This window comes from Vespa mandarinia, chromosome 8 (genome assembly GCF_050613455.1).
Source record: "Vespa mandarinia isolate Hongniang chromosome 8, ASM5061345v1, whole genome shotgun sequence".
NCBI lineage: Eukaryota > Metazoa > Arthropoda > Insecta > Hymenoptera > Vespidae > Vespa > Vespa mandarinia.
The window spans coordinates 4,380,719-4,398,993 of NC_140817.1; the positions used below are offsets into that span (position 1 = coordinate 4,380,719).

The 18,275-nt window shown below is 28.5% G+C and overlaps 7 protein-coding genes across 11 annotated transcripts; 4 read left to right on the plus strand and 3 right to left on the minus strand.

Moving 5' to 3' along the window:
- Nucleotides 1-134: 134 nt before the first annotated feature.
- DENR (density-regulated protein) lies at nt 135-1,606 on the plus strand. Its single transcript, XM_035887514.2, has 5 exons — nt 135-485; nt 631-715; nt 853-1,032; nt 1,251-1,390; nt 1,471-1,606. The coding sequence occupies exons 1-5, from the start codon at nt 384-386 to the stop codon at nt 1,513-1,515; spliced, it is 552 nt and encodes a 183-aa protein (XP_035743407.1). The 5' UTR covers nt 135-383; the 3' UTR covers nt 1,516-1,606.
- On the minus strand, nt 1,152-3,424 carry crcp (CGRP receptor component). Of its 4 annotated transcripts, none has more exons than XM_035887518.2 (5): nt 3,289-3,424; nt 2,192-2,275; nt 1,842-2,112; nt 1,621-1,761; nt 1,152-1,494 (listed from the first exon to the last, which is right to left on the minus strand). In XM_035887518.2, the coding sequence occupies exons 2-4, from the start codon at nt 2,197-2,199 to the stop codon at nt 1,648-1,650; spliced, it is 393 nt and encodes a 130-aa protein (XP_035743411.1). In that variant the 5' UTR covers nt 2,200-2,275; nt 3,289-3,424; the 3' UTR covers nt 1,152-1,494; nt 1,621-1,647. The 4 variants fall into 4 exon arrangements, with proteins under 4 accessions (XP_035743411.1, XP_085514634.1, XP_035743409.1 ...); XM_085658508.1 differs by lacking the exon at nt 3,289-3,424 and adding an exon at nt 2,548-2,693; XM_035887516.2 differs by lacking the exon at nt 3,289-3,424 and adding an exon at nt 2,496-2,697 and having other exon boundaries at nt 1,153-1,494.
- Nucleotides 3,425-3,659: 235 nt separating this feature from the next.
- Nucleotides 3,660-7,297, plus strand: Atg1 (serine/threonine-protein kinase unc-51-like protein Atg1). Of its 2 annotated transcripts, XM_035887459.2 has the most exons (13): nt 3,660-3,796; nt 3,904-3,996; nt 4,082-4,132; nt 4,195-4,264; nt 4,369-4,545; nt 4,625-4,859; nt 4,963-5,274; nt 5,355-5,624; nt 5,715-5,962; nt 6,039-6,407; nt 6,528-6,655; nt 6,755-6,890; nt 7,005-7,297. In XM_035887459.2, the coding sequence occupies exons 1-13, from the start codon at nt 3,707-3,709 to the stop codon at nt 7,076-7,078; spliced, it is 2,253 nt and encodes a 750-aa protein (XP_035743352.1). In that variant the 5' UTR covers nt 3,660-3,706; the 3' UTR covers nt 7,079-7,297. The 2 variants fall into 2 exon arrangements, with proteins under 2 accessions (XP_035743352.1, XP_085514623.1); XM_085658497.1 differs by lacking the exon at nt 3,660-3,796 and having other exon boundaries at nt 3,903-3,996; nt 4,082-4,127; nt 7,005-7,293.
- An 88-nt stretch (nt 7,298-7,385) lies between these two features.
- On the minus strand, nt 7,386-8,971 carry Tspo (Translocator protein). Its single transcript, XM_035887515.2, has 3 exons — nt 8,681-8,971; nt 7,917-8,129; nt 7,386-7,821 (listed from the first exon to the last, which is right to left on the minus strand). Exons 1-3 carry the CDS (start codon nt 8,789-8,791, stop codon nt 7,636-7,638), a joined length of 510 nt encoding a protein of 169 aa, XP_035743408.1. The 5' UTR covers nt 8,792-8,971; the 3' UTR covers nt 7,386-7,635.
- Nucleotides 8,972-9,618: 647 nt separating this feature from the next.
- Nucleotides 9,619-11,225, plus strand: LOC118451197 (soluble lamin-associated protein of 75 kDa-like). The gene is made up of 5 exons (XM_035887505.2): nt 9,619-9,835; nt 10,047-10,221; nt 10,323-10,503; nt 10,593-10,769; nt 10,861-11,225. Exons 1-5 carry the CDS (start codon nt 9,822-9,824, stop codon nt 10,980-10,982), a joined length of 669 nt encoding a protein of 222 aa, XP_035743398.1. The 5' UTR covers nt 9,619-9,821; the 3' UTR covers nt 10,983-11,225.
- Nucleotides 11,226-11,259: 34 nt separating this feature from the next.
- rb (adaptor related protein complex 3 subunit ruby) lies at nt 11,260-15,594 on the minus strand. Its single transcript, XM_035887458.2, has 10 exons — nt 15,309-15,594; nt 15,084-15,159; nt 14,357-14,938; nt 13,975-14,271; nt 13,568-13,835; nt 12,747-13,463; nt 12,357-12,665; nt 12,002-12,273; nt 11,552-11,916; nt 11,260-11,446 (listed from the first exon to the last, which is right to left on the minus strand). The coding sequence occupies exons 1-10, from the start codon at nt 15,440-15,442 to the stop codon at nt 11,299-11,301; spliced, it is 3,168 nt and encodes a 1,055-aa protein (XP_035743351.2). The 5' UTR covers nt 15,443-15,594; the 3' UTR covers nt 11,260-11,298.
- A 270-nt stretch (nt 15,595-15,864) lies between these two features.
- On the plus strand, nt 15,865-18,264 carry mRpS30 (mitochondrial ribosomal protein S30). Its single transcript, XM_035887462.2, has 4 exons — nt 15,865-16,593; nt 16,859-17,460; nt 17,540-17,930; nt 18,054-18,264. Exons 1-4 carry the CDS (start codon nt 16,139-16,141, stop codon nt 18,259-18,261), a joined length of 1,656 nt encoding a protein of 551 aa, XP_035743355.2. The 5' UTR covers nt 15,865-16,138; the 3' UTR covers nt 18,262-18,264.
- Nucleotides 18,265-18,275: the final 11 nt, after the last annotated feature.

Here is an 18,275-nt window from a genome sequence, read left to right on the forward strand (position 1 = left end):
ACGCTACACTTCGATCACTCGAATGCGACTCGCGCGATCGCTGATACGTTAGAGGCTGACTATTTCCTGATTGGTCTGTTGATACGGTTACGCCCCACCCAGTTTAGCTTTTCGATTGGATTCATTTCGAATATTCTATGCTTATTGGTCGACAAAGGCGCGTGTGAAAATTCGTATTACATGTCGAAGAAAAGAATTTACGATCATCCGCGGAGACTAACGTTCTAACCTTACTGCGATTTGTAATTTTACATCAAATCCTGTCTTTCCCTTTATTTCATAATATTGGCGAAGGTTTTTCAAGCCTCAAAAATTTATCGATTTTTGTCGTTAAATTACGTATATTATTTAATCGTGACATTACAATTAAAATCTATTGGAATATGTCGGCTAGTGAACAACCAGATTTACGATTAGGACCTGATCCTAATGTTAATTATCCTATTCAAGTACAATATTGTGGGAATTGTTCTCTTCCTATCGAGGTAAGGCAATATCGGTTATGAATTGTTAATGTCAGAAAATTTGCTTTTTCCTTTTTTTTTTTCTTTTTTTTTTTTCGTATATTTTGTATAACATCTAATGAGTTCTATTTCCATTCTGAAATGGTTTTTTTTTTTTTTGGAACAGTATTGCGAATATTACCCGGAATATGAAAAATGTAAACAATGGTTAGAAAGAAATTTACCAACCGAATTCGAAAAAGTTAAACTAGGTAAATAAATCGATAAAGGATTAATAAATACCGATATATAACTCATAGTAACAATCTATATAAAATATATTTATCCTATTGAATAAAACTTTATAGTACAATGTATGTAATATCTTTGCCATTTTTGTGCCAAGCAGTAGAGGATGGTACTACGGAGTCTGGTGGAGGAGAAGATGAGAAGAAGAGACAGAAACGTGGTGGTAAGGGTATGCTTAAAACAAAGAAAAAGGAGGATGTACCTAAGTTAGTTACTGTATCAAGAGCTCCACGGGGAAAGAAAAAATCGGTAACTGTAGTAACTGGCCTTAGTACATTCGGTAAGTGTCATATATGGAATTTATTTAATTATATCTTGTAACTATAATAATTCAGGAATGTGTATTTTCTTCTATAGATGTATATGATCTCTTTAATAAACTTAACTTGTTAAAGAAATTATCTCATAGTTAATTCATTTGATCATTCATGTTATTTTTATCATATGAGAAATATAAAAGTTTAATTATCTCTTTATCAATATGTCATAATCTTACAGACATAGATTTGAAGGTTGCAGCAAAATTTTTTGGTAGTAAATTTGCTTGTGGATCAAGCGTAACGGGGGATGATGAGATTGTTATACAAGGTGATGTCAAAGATGATCTATTTGAAGTGATTCCAGAAAAATGGCCTCAGGTATTTATTATATATATACATTTTTTTTTTTTCCATAAAATAGAGAATATATATTTTTATATACTTTTATTTACTTTTAGATCGATGAAGATTCTATAGATGACCTAGGAGATCAAAAGAGATAATGGACTAAATGAATTTGCATTCGCACAAATATATTTAATATGCTATTTCCATTGATGTTTATTATAAATAAAGTGTATATAAATAACAACAAGAAAATTGCTTACATTTTTTAGAAATTGAATAGCTCACTACTATCCCGTTTCTGCTTCCTGTTCATCTTCTTGTTCTCCCAAACAATTTTGAATTGTTTCCAATAATGATTCTACTTCTTCGTTGCTTAAACGGTCTTCACTATCCTCTACAATCTATAAAATTATTATATTGATTATTATTATATTATTCATTTGTTGGTTATATGAAATTATCAAAATGAAAAAAATAATACCAATTGTATTTCGAGAGCTGTCTTGGGACAAACATTTAATAAAGTCAATTTTTCACATTTTGTTAAATTAAAAGGTTCCATTGATTGTAAGAACTTTTTGATTTTTTCTGGAGATTGTTTTTTACAAGGAGTATCTTCCAAATACCTTATTGTCTGATAAGTAATAGTTGCTAATTGATTCTGAGTCATTTTTTGTTTTTTATTTGACTTTATATTTTGAAGCATATCCAAAACTTCATAATTACTTAAATAGGCAGCACAATCATTGAGTCTAGAAACAATCGTTAACTTATAATTTTTTATAATTAATATACATATATATATAAAGTTAATATAATAATATTACTTACACTTCCATATCGTATAAATAAAAATTTTTCTTTTATAAAATGATAAAATATATAAATGATAACGTATCCTTCTTGTTCAATGGACTGTAAATAAAATTTTTAAAATGTTTAATTCTTTGTTTTTACAGAATAACACAATTTTATTGTTATAGTACTCATAACAATATCAACAATACTATGACATATATAATTATCCATTATTTATCATTTATTGTAAATATTCTTTGTATATAAAAAGTAAAACATTTGTGATATTTAGAAAAAAAAAAAAAAGAAAGAAAGAATGAATCACACATGCTCGTACGTCAAAAAAGAAGGTTAACCGGTGAGCCAATATTATAAATAAAAATTCATACGAATGGAATCCCCCGACTTGAATATCTTTATTTCTTATAAACGACGTAATACTCGTTTGTTACAATACGTTCAAAATTTACCAATGTCTTCTTAATGAAACATTAAAATTTATAATGGAACTACTTTCTTGCGGCGTACGTTTATAAACATAGACAGGAATCTATTCCTACGGTTCACAGCTAACCTGAATGAATTTTTATATTCATAACAGAAGTATGAATTTTTTCTTAGGATAATCATATATTATCGTATAAAATAAAAAAATTTACATCAAATCATTGATATTATTAATATCAAAATGGCGGATGAATATCATTTTATAATAATATAGAGAGAGAGAGAGAGAGAGAGAGAGAGAGAGAGAGAGAGAGAGAGAGAGAGAGAGAGAGAGAGAGAGAGAGAGAGAGAGAGAGAGAGAGAGAGAGAGAGAGAGAGAGAGAGAGAGAGAGAGAAAGAGATTTCATTATCTTATTAAACTTCAAACGTAAAAATTAAAAAGTATCAATTATCAATGATTGACACAAGTATTGTCGAAATTAAATTTCAGATCATTCTTTTTGAAAATATATTGAAATAAAAAATGTAAGTTTACAAGGGATTAATTTAAAAAGAAGAAAAGAGATTGAAAAAAAAAAAATAAAAAAATAAAAAATAAAAAAAAAATAAATAAAAATACAAGTAAAGAAAGAATCAAGGGTTCTGATTGACCAAAGGACGCTCCTGAAAGCGTCAAGCATGACCTCTGTAGTAAATGGATTGCTGCGTGTCTGACATTTTGCAACGACAGCCACTCTGTGCGATACGTTGCGTGGTCTGCATTGTTTGGTGTTTTCGAATGTGCCCCCTCCCCCCCCTTCGGAATAGTGAAGTGCAAGAGTTCTTTTATTAATGATTTATAACGTGAAAGAGTTACGATTAGGCTATAAAAGAGCCTTCATCTTCGTCGAAGGGAAAATAAGGATATGAAAATCTCACGACACAACAAGGCGGAAGATTCCTCCACACTCATATCGATCCTATTATCGCGGGCGATGCATCTTTTCGCTTGTCAATCGGAACATGTTTGTAAACTATTGACCTTGTCCGCGAAAGATCGGTGAATTAATTTTTCCCTTTCTTTATCATCGATACGAAACTAGAAATTGTTGTTTCCTTGGAATGGAGGTCATCGGTGAATACGAGTATAACACTAAGGACCTGATAGGTCACGGTGCTTTTGCCGTTGTATTCCGGGGCAGACATCGTAAAGTAAATATTTTTTTCTCATACTCCCTCCTATTTCTTTCACACGTGACTTGTGCTTTTTAATATCTTTATAAACTGAATGTGTTACGATGATACTTTTGTATCTGTAGAAACCTAACTGCGTTGTGGCGATTAAAAGTATAACAAAGAAGAGTTTAGCGAAGTCACAGAATCTTCTCGGCAAAGAGATTAAGATTTTAAAGGTATATTACTATCGTTTATCAAGAAAAGATAAAAAAAAAAAAAAAAAGAAAAAGGAATGATCATTTTTTTTACGTTGATTTGCAGGAGTTAACAGAACTACATCATGAAAATGTAGTTGCTTTGTTAGATTGTAAGGTAAGAAAATTTTTAATTAAATCTTATTAATTCTTAGAGATAACAATGATATTTCGTTTTAGGAATCTATTCATAATGTCTTCCTGGTTATGGAGTATTGTAATGGTGGAGATTTAGCGGACTATTTAGGGGGTATATATATATATATATATATATTTGTTTTTTTTTTGTGAAACATAGTTGCCTCTCTGCTAAAGTAATATTATATTTATTTTTATTCTATTCTTGTTCAATAGCAAAAGGCACATTATCAGAAGATACTATCAGAGTATTTCTTAAGCAATTAGCAGGTGCAATGAAAGCATTATATGCCAAAGGTATTGTTCATAGGGATCTTAAACCACAAAATATTTTACTCAGTCATAATTGTGGCAAAGCATGTCCGCAACCACATCAAATAACATTAAAAATAGGTAAAATGCGTTAACAATAGAATTGTATAAAATATTATTTGATTTTATTAACATTCTATATCGAATTTTATCATTATAGCGGACTTTGGCTTTGCCCGCTTTTTACAAGATGGAGTAATGGCTGCTACATTATGTGGTTCACCAATGTATATGGCACCTGAAGTAATTATGTCACTTCAATATGATGCAAAAGCAGATTTATGGTCTCTTGGGACAATAGTATTTCAGTGTCTTACTGGAAAGGCACCATTTCAAGCTCATACACCACATGCACTAAAATTATTTTATGAGAAAAACGCAAATCTTGGTCCAAAGTATGTTCTTTTTTTTAAATTTTCGTAATTTTATAAATCTATTTTTATATATATATTATATATTTTTTTTTATATTTATTATTAATCTATTTTATTATTGTAGAATTCCTCCAGGAACTTCTCCAGAATTATCTGATTTGTTATTGGGATTGTTGAGACGTAATGCAAAAGATCGTATGTCCTTTGACGAATTCTTTGGTCACCTTTTTCTTCAAGGAGCAAGGGAAAGTCCCAGTCCAGTTCCTGTAGAATTACCAGCTTCACCTGGTACACTAGCTGTTCCAGAAGGACCTACGGCTGTTATACGATCTGAACCGGAAACAAATAGTCCATGTTCCAGTCCAGAAGATGACTTTGTGCTTGTGCCAAGTGATCTTAGTAGTGATACAGACAATAATACTAATACCCAAGTCAAGTAAATATTTTTTCTTCAACAGATATGCATATATGATAGATATTTCTATTTATTTATATGCTTTGTGATTATCATTTTAGATATACGAAGCAAACTAGCAGAGAGGCAGTTAGTCCACCACGACCATGCTTTTTACCCATATCTGAACCAATTCCAGTTCCCTCACAAAGAAGTGTGGCACAGTCATCATCACCATCTGGTAATATGAGATCTGGAAGTAGCGTTGTTCCTCGGTCCCAGCCAATTAGTATGAAGCGAAGTGTAGACTCTCACAGAAGTCATGCTCTTGACATTGGCTCTCTTAGTCCACCTAGTGTACAATTTGTAATAGGTACACCACCTGGTAGAAGGTATAAGAATAATATTCATGATATCTATGTATAATATTATATGTTATATGTTATATGTTATATGTTTCATATGCGTATAATAATTTATAGATTGAGTGAAACACCACCACCACCTAGTACTTGGCAAGTTAGTCCAGTGGCACGGCATTCACACAGTGGAACTTCGCCATTGCGCAGATCAACAGGAAACAATAGTGCATCTTCTCCATTACTTACAGGTCCATTGGCAGTTTTAGGGTCTCCTACTTCAAAAGCTTTTCAAGATAACAATAATACACTTAGGCATTCGCCTGTTATACCTTTTGGCACAAGAGCTGTTACTCTTCCAGAAATATCAGGTGAATAGTTATTTTTAATTAATTATTATTATTTAATTATTTTTCTTATTAATACTTTTTTTTTCTTATTTTACAGAAGCGGGTAGTTTTCAAAATCTTTTCCCGGACGTTAATCCAACATTAACAGAAGATCGTCCATTAACATTTATAGCCCCAGAACTCCCAGAAGAAACGCTTTTAGAACGGGAACATTCAGAGATCTTAGCAAAGTTGAACTTTGTTGTGGCATTATGTGAATGTGTATGCGAAGTTGCTAGAAATAGAGCTGGACCTTTAGGTGCACCCTTAGGTGGGATTGAACAAGCTAGCAATGCAGCAACAAGAAGAAGAGCAGAACAAGTTATTTTGTTAGTGAGGGCTCTTCAATGGTTGAGCTCTGGATTAAGTCTCGCAACTCAACAGCTTAAAGCTGGAAGGTTGCAACCTACAGCTAGTGTAAAAGAAGGTAACTAAATATTTAAGAAGGTAACTAAAAAAAAAAAAAAAGATTACTAACGAGCTAAAAGATAAAGATATAGAAATATATGATGTTATTAATAAATATACTTATTTTCTAATATTTTAGTTGTAAGTACAATGAATGAAAAGTTTAGATCTTGCCTGACAGAGTGCAAACAGCTTAACAGTGCAGGATTGCTTCGACAACCGGGGGCTACAGCAGATAAAATTCTTTATAATCACGCAATACAAATGGTAATAAAGTTAATCCATACAACAATTAGAATTCAATAATATTGAATAATAATTGAAAAGTAATTCTGAATTTCTGTTTTTTTTTTTTTTTTCTTTTAGTGTCAATCCGCAGCCCTTGATGAATTATTTGGAAATCCTGCTGAATGTTTTCAGCGTTATCATACAGCGCAAATATTGTTACATTCATTATCACAACACATTAGTCACAGTCCAGACAAAGCTCTTCTTATCAAATGTAAGTCTTCTCGTATTTTTTAAAAGCTTCAAATAATAATCACTATTACTAAACAGTATATATTATTGTTAATAACTTACTTGCTTTTTTATTTTTTTTTTATTTTTTTTTCAGACAAAGATGCAGTTGAAAAAAGATTATACGTACTTCAGCAGCAAGGGTATATCTATGCAACTGATCCTACGTAGCGTTCGTGAAAAACAGAAACTGTGTGCGATGTTGCACACAGGCCAATACTACATTTGATACCTCTGTTGTGTAAGATCGTTTACTCTATTCTGTATAAAAAAAATATTAATTTATCTGTAAGATTGTTCAGCAAAGATGAATATATACGCGATTTAGTTTTGAAACATAGTATGAATTGTTAGAAACTTATGCAGAATAGAGTAGACTAACAGATCAAAAGAATTATGAAAGTGATTCCTTCTAAATTATACTTTATATATAATTTATCAACTGATACCAATAATGAATTATACTGTATAATGTACGTATGGTTGATTAACTAATCTTTATTTCATATCAATTAATAAACATGTGTATACTAACAACAACATTGTGCGTTTTATGAAAAGCACATATATACTAAAGAGCAGTGATATAACAATTGTAAAAAAATAGAATGCCCTATGCATCCTTTAAGCCAATATTACTACAATATTTTTTTTCTTTTTTTTTTTTTTTCCTTTTCTTTTAATAGTCTGCCAACAAGCTATTCCCTGCGTTCTTAAATTTTTATTTTTCATTCCTTCTTATCTTCCAATGAACTTTGTGGATTATCCCTATAAATTACATAATTTAATGCTGTCGCGAGAGTACACCATGCAAAGTAAGGAATAATTAATAATCCAGCGAGTGGATTCACTTGATAAAAGGCTACTGCCATTGCTGCTGATGTTCCCCATACTAGACTTATTTCATATAATGCCTAAAAATGAATATTTCAATGAAATCAATTTGATAACAATTAATATTATTCTATATAACTCTTGATAAATTTGTTGATAAAAAAAAAAAAATTACCAATTTAATATGGTGTCCCCCAAAAAAGATAGGTGTCCAAGCCCAATTCATAATTAAATTAGCACCATATATTGAAAGTGGAAGGGCTGCTTCTTTGAATCCTCCAGCATCTCGCCATACTAAGTAAGAAGAGTAACCTATTGTACTATATATAGTTGTCCATACTGGCCCAAAAACCCAATTTGGAGGTGTCCAAGATGGTTTTTTCAAAGACTAACATAAATGAAATAAACGCTGATATTATTTTATATATTATTGCATTATGTAGTTTAAATAATTAAGTTTTCACATTAAATTTCATAAAAATTAACAAAACATTTATTAATGAGCTTAACAATTATAAAAGATCTGAATCAATTTTTAAATGTGGTATCATAGAAAAAAAAAAAAAGAAAAAAAAATCAATCGATTTGCTTGCATAAAATAAGAACGTTACGTAGCAATGAATATCCGGTCTATCTCTTTCTCTCTTTTCTTTTTTTCTTTCTCATAATATACATTATAGTCAGTGATACACGATAGTGTATTGTTAACAACATTTAAGTGAGAGTTCAAAAAGAGGCGGGTCCTCTTAAAATTTTTCCCGCCAACTTTTGAAATTGTATAAATCTTTATATTTTACTTCCAACGTAATATAATTCTCAATTTTTTTTTCATTTCTTTTCTTTTTTTTTTTTTTTTCATTTTTTTTTTTCTATAGCTCAGGCTTCATTACGTGACTGAATAAATAATCGATAAGAATATCGACAAAATTCTTTTCTTACCGTATACCATGGATGTAGATTGTTTTTTACGCAATAAGCACCAACCCATCCGCCAATATTAGGATGGACAACGCCTACAACCAATGGCAATGACACTTTACATATTGGCATTTTGAAAATATCACTATTAACTCTCGATATGATATCCGAACTGTAAGATATTAAATAGACTATATTATAAGAAGTCGATGCTTTCACGTTTGTTCATACTACTAATATATGGTATGAGGTATAACTTGTGTATATCTGCAAAATATGTATAGTTCAGTTCCTGTAAGAACTTCTGCGCATATTCTATACATGCAACTTCTGTACATGTATATGTCTATATTTACAATGTATTACATATTCGAAGATGTCACGTGCATATATATATATAGAAGTACATTATCGCCACACAAAGAAAATTGTATATGTTAAATAACTATGACAACGATATCTTCATATCAATTATATTTCTTGTAATCACTAACTATATATATAAAATAGATGTTTTTTACTTCATTCATACGAAGAACTATATATATTTTTAAAAAGTCTAAAAATTATTTGACTATCATTTATGAATATTATATACAATACTATTCGTTTTCTAAATTCGTAACATTTAAATTAAGAAATTTTTCATTTTTAAAACTTTATAAATCTATCGAATTATTTAACATTCTAATTGATATTAAATCTTTAATCGAATTATAGTACTCGTAAAATGTACTTTTATGTAACGTTAAGATATTATAATTAATTCTTATTCGAAAAAAGTTGTAATATTTAATTAATGTTCTATTTCATTATTATTTATTTTCGCTTGTAAAATATTAAGTTATATGTTTTATTTTTATATGTAAATATGTAAATATATATATATATATATTTTTTATGTAAATATATATATATATATATATACGTATCTTTTTACCCACTAACGGAATAGATAGTTACGATTTATAGATAAAATAGAGACTTCGTTCTATTGGTTACAAAATTTATCAGTGACTAGTGTCTATTATCGCTAAGGAATAAATACAAGTTAATTCTGATCGTTGCCCTTGTTCTTTTTTTTTTTTTTTTGGAAAATCTACAAAATAACATTTATCACACTGGTCTAATTTAATTCAAGCTGTTAATATTTTCGTAAAAAATGATATGCCCCAGGTAACATTATTAAATAATTGATCTTTCGAAAATTCATTCTGTTAATTAACAAATCGCCCTGTTCTTTGTAAAATAATAATTATATCTATATATATATATATATATATAACATATTCATTTTCATCACTAAATTAATAATACTTCTCATTAAGAAATAAATAAAAAAAAAAAAATATATATATACATATATGTTGTACGTATTATTATTTAGATGTATTAGTTACGTACAAGCTACAAAATTGGATTTAAAACGATATAATATACAAGGCATTATTCATCGACTCGATTGTATAAAATGTAATCAATTTGTAGCTATAAAAGTGAATGATGATATTTTAAATATAGATAATAGTTTTAATGATAAATATGAAAACAATTGGAGCGAGGTAACACTTAAAAAAAATTTTTTGATTAATGTAGTACAATATACGTGATTGATAGACATATATTTTGATTAACGTAGTATAAAGTATGATTGTTTCTTTAGATGAAAACCAATCAAGAGAGAATAATTTATTATATATTGTGTCAAATAATTTATGTTGAATTTGATACTCCAAAACCGGAAAAATTGGAGACACCATACGATTATGCTGATAAATTTGATATAGTTTTGATTAGATGGGAAAACGGAAAACCCATTGGTTTTTATACTGTTAAACCTAAAGGTAATTTTTAATTTTAATTCTTTTTCAAATACACTGATATAATTTATAATGTTAAAATAATTGATAAATTTGATAATTAATATATTAAGGTACTGAAGTTTATTCGACTAAAGAAAAATATACGATGCCTGTATTAGATACGGCATATATTCGATCGGCATATAGAAATAAAGGATTTGGTTCAGAAATTTTATTGGATATAATTAAACGTTTTCCAGACGAGGATATTGGATTTTCTAAACCAATTTCTAACACTATGCTAAAATGTAAGGAACACAATTTTTTTTATGCTCTCTTTATTTTACTACAATGATGATGTGTTAAATTGATATTTTCTTTCTTTTTTTTTTTTTATAGTATTAAAAAATTTTCTAAGAAATTACAAAGAATATAGATTACGTTTTTGGGAAATAGCCGATTGGGACATCTGTGGTTCACAGAAATTAATATGGTTTAGTGTAAAAGATAAATTTCTTTAACGAAGAATATTTTGATTTTATTCAAAATGCAAAGTTATTTGAGTATTATAATAAAATATTAATATATTTTCTAAAGGAAAATGTGTTCTTATATATATATATATCTGAAATAGAATAAATTGAACATAATAATTATTATTCAATATATGTGATGTATTATATAATATGTATTATATATTATATAACATATTATGTAATAATTTTATGGTAACATAAATTGAATGATTATACTATTCGATTAATATATGATATATTTATCGATATATCCCTATCATATATATATATATATATAATATATATATAGGAAACATTTCATTCATTTTAAGTTACTCTTAAACTCATTTAATAAGATAGAGCCTATAACCATTTTTTCACAATTTACACAAATTTCCAAATGTTCCGTGTCAATGATTTTTATCGTTATTAATACCAATGATTTTGACGCTAAAGTATGAGCAGCAAATCTGAAAATTTAAAGATCAATTATATAACTTACAGAATATATATATATATATATAAATTTTTTTTTTCAGAAGATTCTTGATGTATAAAATAAACGAATAATTTACCTTATTATTTCATTTTCGCTTGATATCATTGCAACGTTCGCCGTTTCGAAAATTTTTTCAGATAGATATTTCCTATTTCCCGTAAATGATATTTTTGCTGTATTTTCATTCATACCTTTTAATTTTGCCTTCTCGTTATTAAACATATTTTCTGGTAATAAAACTGATCTGATTATTTCTCCTATAGGAGCTTTAATAGTCACCGGACACGAATATTTTTCTTCGTCGATTGTAAAATCAATATTAAAGTTTGCCGGTTGCATGGAGTCATTAAAATTAACACCTAATGTAGAAGATAGAGTGGAATTTATTTCTAATAATGATATTCGCACAAAATCATGAATTTGCATTCCTTTTTGAAGATTCTGAAAAAAAAAAAAAATATTATATATTATCTATTATGACAATATACTATTATTCATATTTATATTTAATTACAAAGAACTTCACCTTATTTCCAATCTGTATATCTTTGATTTGTTTATTTCCTTCGTTTATAAATGTTAATTCGATGCTAATCAAATGAGCGCTAACTAAATGTTGTGACCTTGTAAATCTGTATTCTACTTTCAAACCATGTCCCGTAATACTATTCAACATTTCATATTTTTTAATAGGTATAAAAGAGGTAGAGACTTCTCTAATGCCATCTGCAGCAATTGGATTAATAGGCGTTAAAAAACCACCTAAACTCGGTGTCATTATCGGTGTCATTGGTACAACTGTTAAATAAAAATATTCATTATTTTATTTATCTTCTTTTCATATACGAATAAATCCGTTTTGTAAATTCCTATAATTTTACCATCGTCTAAATCTAAAAGTAAATCTAAGTTGCTTTTTGGTTTTTCTTTTTCTTCTGGTTTAATAACTTTTTCCTCCTCTTCCTCTTCTTCTTCTTCTTCTTCTTCATCGCTATCTTGAGAATCACTATCTTCTTCAGAGTCTGAATCTTCTTCGCTATCCGTCATACTGTCAGATTCCTCGGATCGTTTTATAATCTTCTTTTTTTCATTACTTTCAGACTTATCCGTTTCAGCTGAGTACTCAGAGGATTCGCTTCCATCGTCAGAACTCTCACTTGCTGAAGTTTCCAAAGATTCATCCTCTTCTTCTGTTAAAAGATTGTACATTTCATTCTTAAAAATGATTGTTTCCTAATTATCAAAGTTTTACAATGTCAATTACAACCTACCTTCTTCAGCAGTACTTTCATCATCGCTGTAAAAAGGCTTTTCCTTTGCTTTTTGCTTTTTTTCTTTTCTTTCTTTTCGAGTATATTTATATTGTTCTTTTATATCTTGTACATTTGTTGGTTCTACATTTCTAACAGATGGATCTGGTGCTACTTCAGGGAAAGGTGGCAATTGACGATATCCTGCACATGGCATATTTAAGTAATGAGATAAAGTACCCAATTGAAATTCTGAATCTTTAAATCTTGAAGTTAGCGTAGGGGCTGGCTTTGGAGCTAGAAAAATTCTTTTCGCAAATTCAGGAAACTTTTTTTTCGTTTCATTATCTTCAGAAAAAATAAAATGCTTCAGAAAACGTGCACGGTCCCTGATGTCATAATTTTGATCATATTTTGCAAGTTGAAAAACATATTGACAAAATGGTTTAGTTTGCATTGGATTGTTCAAATATAATTTGACAGCTAAATTAAGAGTTTGTAACTTAACAATATCTTGTTCGTTAATAAAATTTTTTGCCATTTTTCTTAAAACATCAGGTGCAATTTTTGGTACACGATCTGAGTATTCACCTAACAACCATAAAATAGATGCTCTTGCTTGAGGTATTGTTATAAAATCCATTAATTTGGCCATATGAGCAATAATGTCTTTATGTTCATTTGGCTGTGTTTGCAATAACTTTTTTATTACAACAACACTTTCTGCTACAACAGCCTCTGAGAAAACAGGAAAATACAAGTTTATAAAAATGTGTGTGTGAGTGTGCATATATATATATATATATATGACTTAAAAATTATCGAAATCTATGGAAACTTACCATCCCTGTTACTTAGCAAAAAAACTAGACCACTTAAACATGTATCTGTAACTTCTTTTATATTACTGGCGCATCTACCAATAGCTTGGATGCTAGCTCCAACAAATTCTTTATCGCTACTTGAAATATATGTTTGGAATTCTCTTAATATTACCCCAATACTAGTTTCAGTAGCTAAATTCGTTAATATATCTAATTTTAATAGTTTTATATGTGTGGGATCTGAAGTCCTTACAAAAAATGATTTCAGGAAGGGTTCAAACATGCCCTATATAAAATAATAATAATAATATGATTAACTTGTTTTTGGTTATATAATAATCGATTAAATAATATATACACGATTGTATAATTTAAATTAGATATTATAATATGTACAGTATACTTTAACATTATACTTACATTACCTTTCTTGTAATTGACATGCTTGCAATGCAATGTAATACAATGCTCTGGACTTCTCTATGACCTCTTAATAATCTTATTAATGCTTTTGCTGCAATCATAACTTCACTTCGTGCTGCTGTATGATGATATAATTGTGATACCGCCATTACAACTGAAGCATTACGGCTTTGTAGAAGTGGTTTCGTATTTCGTAATAACAATCGATGATCAGGATCTATGGAAAATTTTGGTTTTTTCATATTAGAGGAATCCGAATCCGAATCGTAAAATGGACGATTTTCATCTTCTTCTAAGCTCTAAAAATAATTGTTCCTTAGAAACACTTCTCAATAAGAAGTTAATGATATTGACAGAATCATTTTAACTTAGTAATATATTTACATCTATATTAGGGTTAATGAATTGTGCTCTGGCATATCTTGTGAGCATGTTAACTATGACTACTTGACCCCACTCATCAACGTCAACTAATAAATTACATAGTTTTCTGTAATTTTTATGTATTAAATCTATTCTTTCTGGACATACTTCTTCAAATGCCATTACTGCAGAACCAACAACAAGGGTTGTTTTGTCAGATAAAAGTTTTTCTAAAACTCCAATCAATTCTTCTTTCTGTTCAGGATCTAAAGAATACAATTTAGGAATAGCATGTGCTGCAGTTTTACGTACATATGGTGACATATCACTAGCCGAATCTTTAATAGCAAGCATCACAATGGGCACAATCATAGAAACTCTGATACTAGATAAAACTCTTAAAGCACTGGCTCTTATCAATTGATTGGGATCTTTTAAAGCTCTTTGAAATGTAGATATTGACAAGAGTGCAAGATCTTGTTGGTCTTCCGCATAACGAACTAGATATACATATACCAATTTTTTTACTTCAATATTTTTTGATACAACATTTTTTACTACTGCTGGAAAAAGTTCAGACGCGTCTCTTCCTTTAGCCACCATCTACAAATGTATATCTTTATGACTTCATTAATTTTTATAATAAAGTTACATTAATATAAATTAAGAAATGTTTTAAACAAAAGTAAAATATTATTGCATATAATATAAGGACATTTAATATTTAATTAAGATATTATTTAATTACCCCTATTATACGCTTCATAGCTTCTAACTTTAAACCATCTTTGTTGCTATCTAGCATTTGCTTTAAATCTTCATGCCTGAAAAAATTAGATATCGTACTAATCTCTCTATATATATATATACACACATACACACATATATATATATATATATAAACAACAAATATACATGTAATTGTAGAATAAATATTATAGTGTTCTTGAAGAGATTATGAAGTATTAATTACTTTTTATAATCAGAATGGAAAAATCCACCAGATGCAGGATCTGCTGCAAGCTCTGGATCTCCTGCACTTGATGGCCTATCACTACTGTATGATCCACCATTATTTGATAAAGTATTTGCTGCAGCAGTTAACATGATGATTTAATTTTTCGATTGATCGTTTTGATTTTATTTTTACAATGAAAAATTCTCTGTTAAAGTAACGCGTTATTTTTAAAAACTTTTGACAGCCAGCTGCACTTTACAAGAATCCATAGTATTCCAATAACAGAGTCGCCAACCGTATAAATTCTAATTCACATTTGTCCAAAACAATCTTCTAAGTTTGATTTGATAGAGGTTAAAAAAAAAAAAAAAAAAAAAAAACAAAAGGAAAAGAAAAGATTTTTAGATTAATTTACAATGATAATATGCGAGCATGAAATTATTTAATAAATATTTATTAAAAATAAATCTAACAATAAATATTTTCTATTTTCATTTATCGAATGTATTTACTGTGACGGGGCATGCGCAGTTTTGAATAATCTTAAGATAAATCGTTTCTAGATATTTAATGTATTACAAAGTTACATTTTCTATGGTGTGTTTATATTATAACCAATTTTAATCTGTATTTGATGAAAAACGTGTCCAATGTAATATCTTTTAACAATAAAAGATAATATTTATTGTTAACTTAAAATAACATTGTACGGATGAAAAATAGTATTTAAATACTTATTTAAATTAAGTAGTTAAAATGAAAAGAAAAATGTGGTTATAATTTTATAGATGAAAAATTAATACAATCTTTATTTCTATTGATAAAAATTTATTTATAAACAGAAAATGTTTCTTCGTTTGCATTTACGATTGTTAAATAATACCGTGTCAATTACACGACATTGCTCAAAGAAATATGCAACAATTGTGTCTGAAGAAAGTCAAATCACAAATGCTCCAATTTATCCACCTATATTAGATTTATCTTTCAAAGCTAATCAAAAGAGAAAAAGGGAAGCTTGGTATGATGAAATTAAAAAACTTAAAACTGTTGAGGAAAAGATTTTTAAAATCAATATGCCATATTATTATGGCTGGAAATCATTAATTTTGAATGAACATAAAATACCTTATAATTCTTTGGAACACGCGCAGTATATTACAAGAACTTATATTGTACCAGAACGTGGACTTCCAACTTTTTACAATAATTTAATGTCCGACGAAGAGCTTGAATCTATTGTGAATGAAAGTAAAAGTTTGATTGAAAACATCATTGCTTTTGAATATTCTAGTAGAAGGTAAATATTAATTGGTTTACAATAATAATTTCAATAATATTATAAGATAACGTACTTTATTCCATGAATCTTATATATTGTATATCCATATATATATATATATGGATATATCCATATATATATATATATATTGTACATCCATATATATATATATTGTATATCCATATATATATATATATATATATATATATATATATATGGCTAGATTTTAAATTATTATTAAATAAGTTTGTAGTTTCATTAGAATTGATATTGCATTTTACAGAAGGAAACACGAATTAAATGAAACTCAATTAGAAAGAAAATCGACGATGGAAAGTATTATAACAAATGCGATTGTATATCAAATTAATAGAATATTACAATCAAATCTTGTTAATATTAGGCCACATTTATTAGAAATTCAAAACGATTTTGAACCACGTGTTGAAGCATTTTGGCTTGTTGGTGGGATAGAACCATCGGGATTAAAATTAAAGGCAAGGAAACGTATACCTTGGATGAGACAATATGCCTATGATCCAATAGATATTCCTGTACAATATTATGGCAATTCTATTCTCCAAACACGACATAATCTTCCATTAAAGGAAATTATGTCTTTGAGCGAATGCGAGGATTCTTCTTTGACTGTTCCACAGTTTAGTTTTGATCCCAGAGTATTAGGATATACTATGAATCGTAAGCATGCTACGAATATACCAGGATTTTGGCCTGGTGATCCATGCGAATTTGGTCTTTTATCTTATCACAATAGTGCATTCATAATTGAAAGACCAGAAAAATGTAATGATGAAAGTGATGCATTTCTTAAACAAGCTATTTTAGCTTCCTACAGTTGGTTATTATCACAAGCCTCTTATCAAGGTATATATCTCTTATTAAGAAATATTTTAATTTTAATTATTAAATGATCTTTAGATTTTTTACTTTATAAATTTCATAGGTTTCTCAACATTTCACGATGTTACTTATCCATTTGTCAATCAAGCAGTTATAACTAATGGTCAATATTGGTCATTTTATGTTTATCAACTTAATACTACTGTATTGCATTCAGAAAATATTTATGAAAATCCGAGACGTAATATTTGTTGGGCTACAGAATCTGTAAAATTATTTGATAAAGTTGAAGGTGAAAAGGTTCATGGCTTGAACACTGATGTTCTTAAAACTTTAATTAAATTTTATGCAAACACTCCTGCAGAAAGAATGATTGAAATGAAACCATATTTGGGAGACACTGTAAAAAAAATAGCAGACATCAAATCTGACAAACGAAGAGACTGGCTGGAAAGATATTATAAACATCTTGTAACAAATAGGCCACGCCATAGGTAAAGTTAATTTATTAATTGAATTAAATAACTAATTTTAATATTAATGTATATCTAAAATTGTAGATACAAAATATGATATTAAAATCAAATTTAATCATTTCTTTTTTATTTCCTTTATAGAAAACCACCAGAGATATATCATTGGCAAAAAGTTTATCTTATTGACAATAAGATGTGTCCTATGATGAAAAAGAGACATCCATTCCAATTTGGAATTTCTGTTATGAAACGTAAACTTGATGAACATGCCTTAAAGTATGTACCAAAATGTCTTAGAGTGAATCCGAAGAAGAAGTTAGGTAATTGGGAACAAACTTTTTATCCATAGAATTTAAATAATAT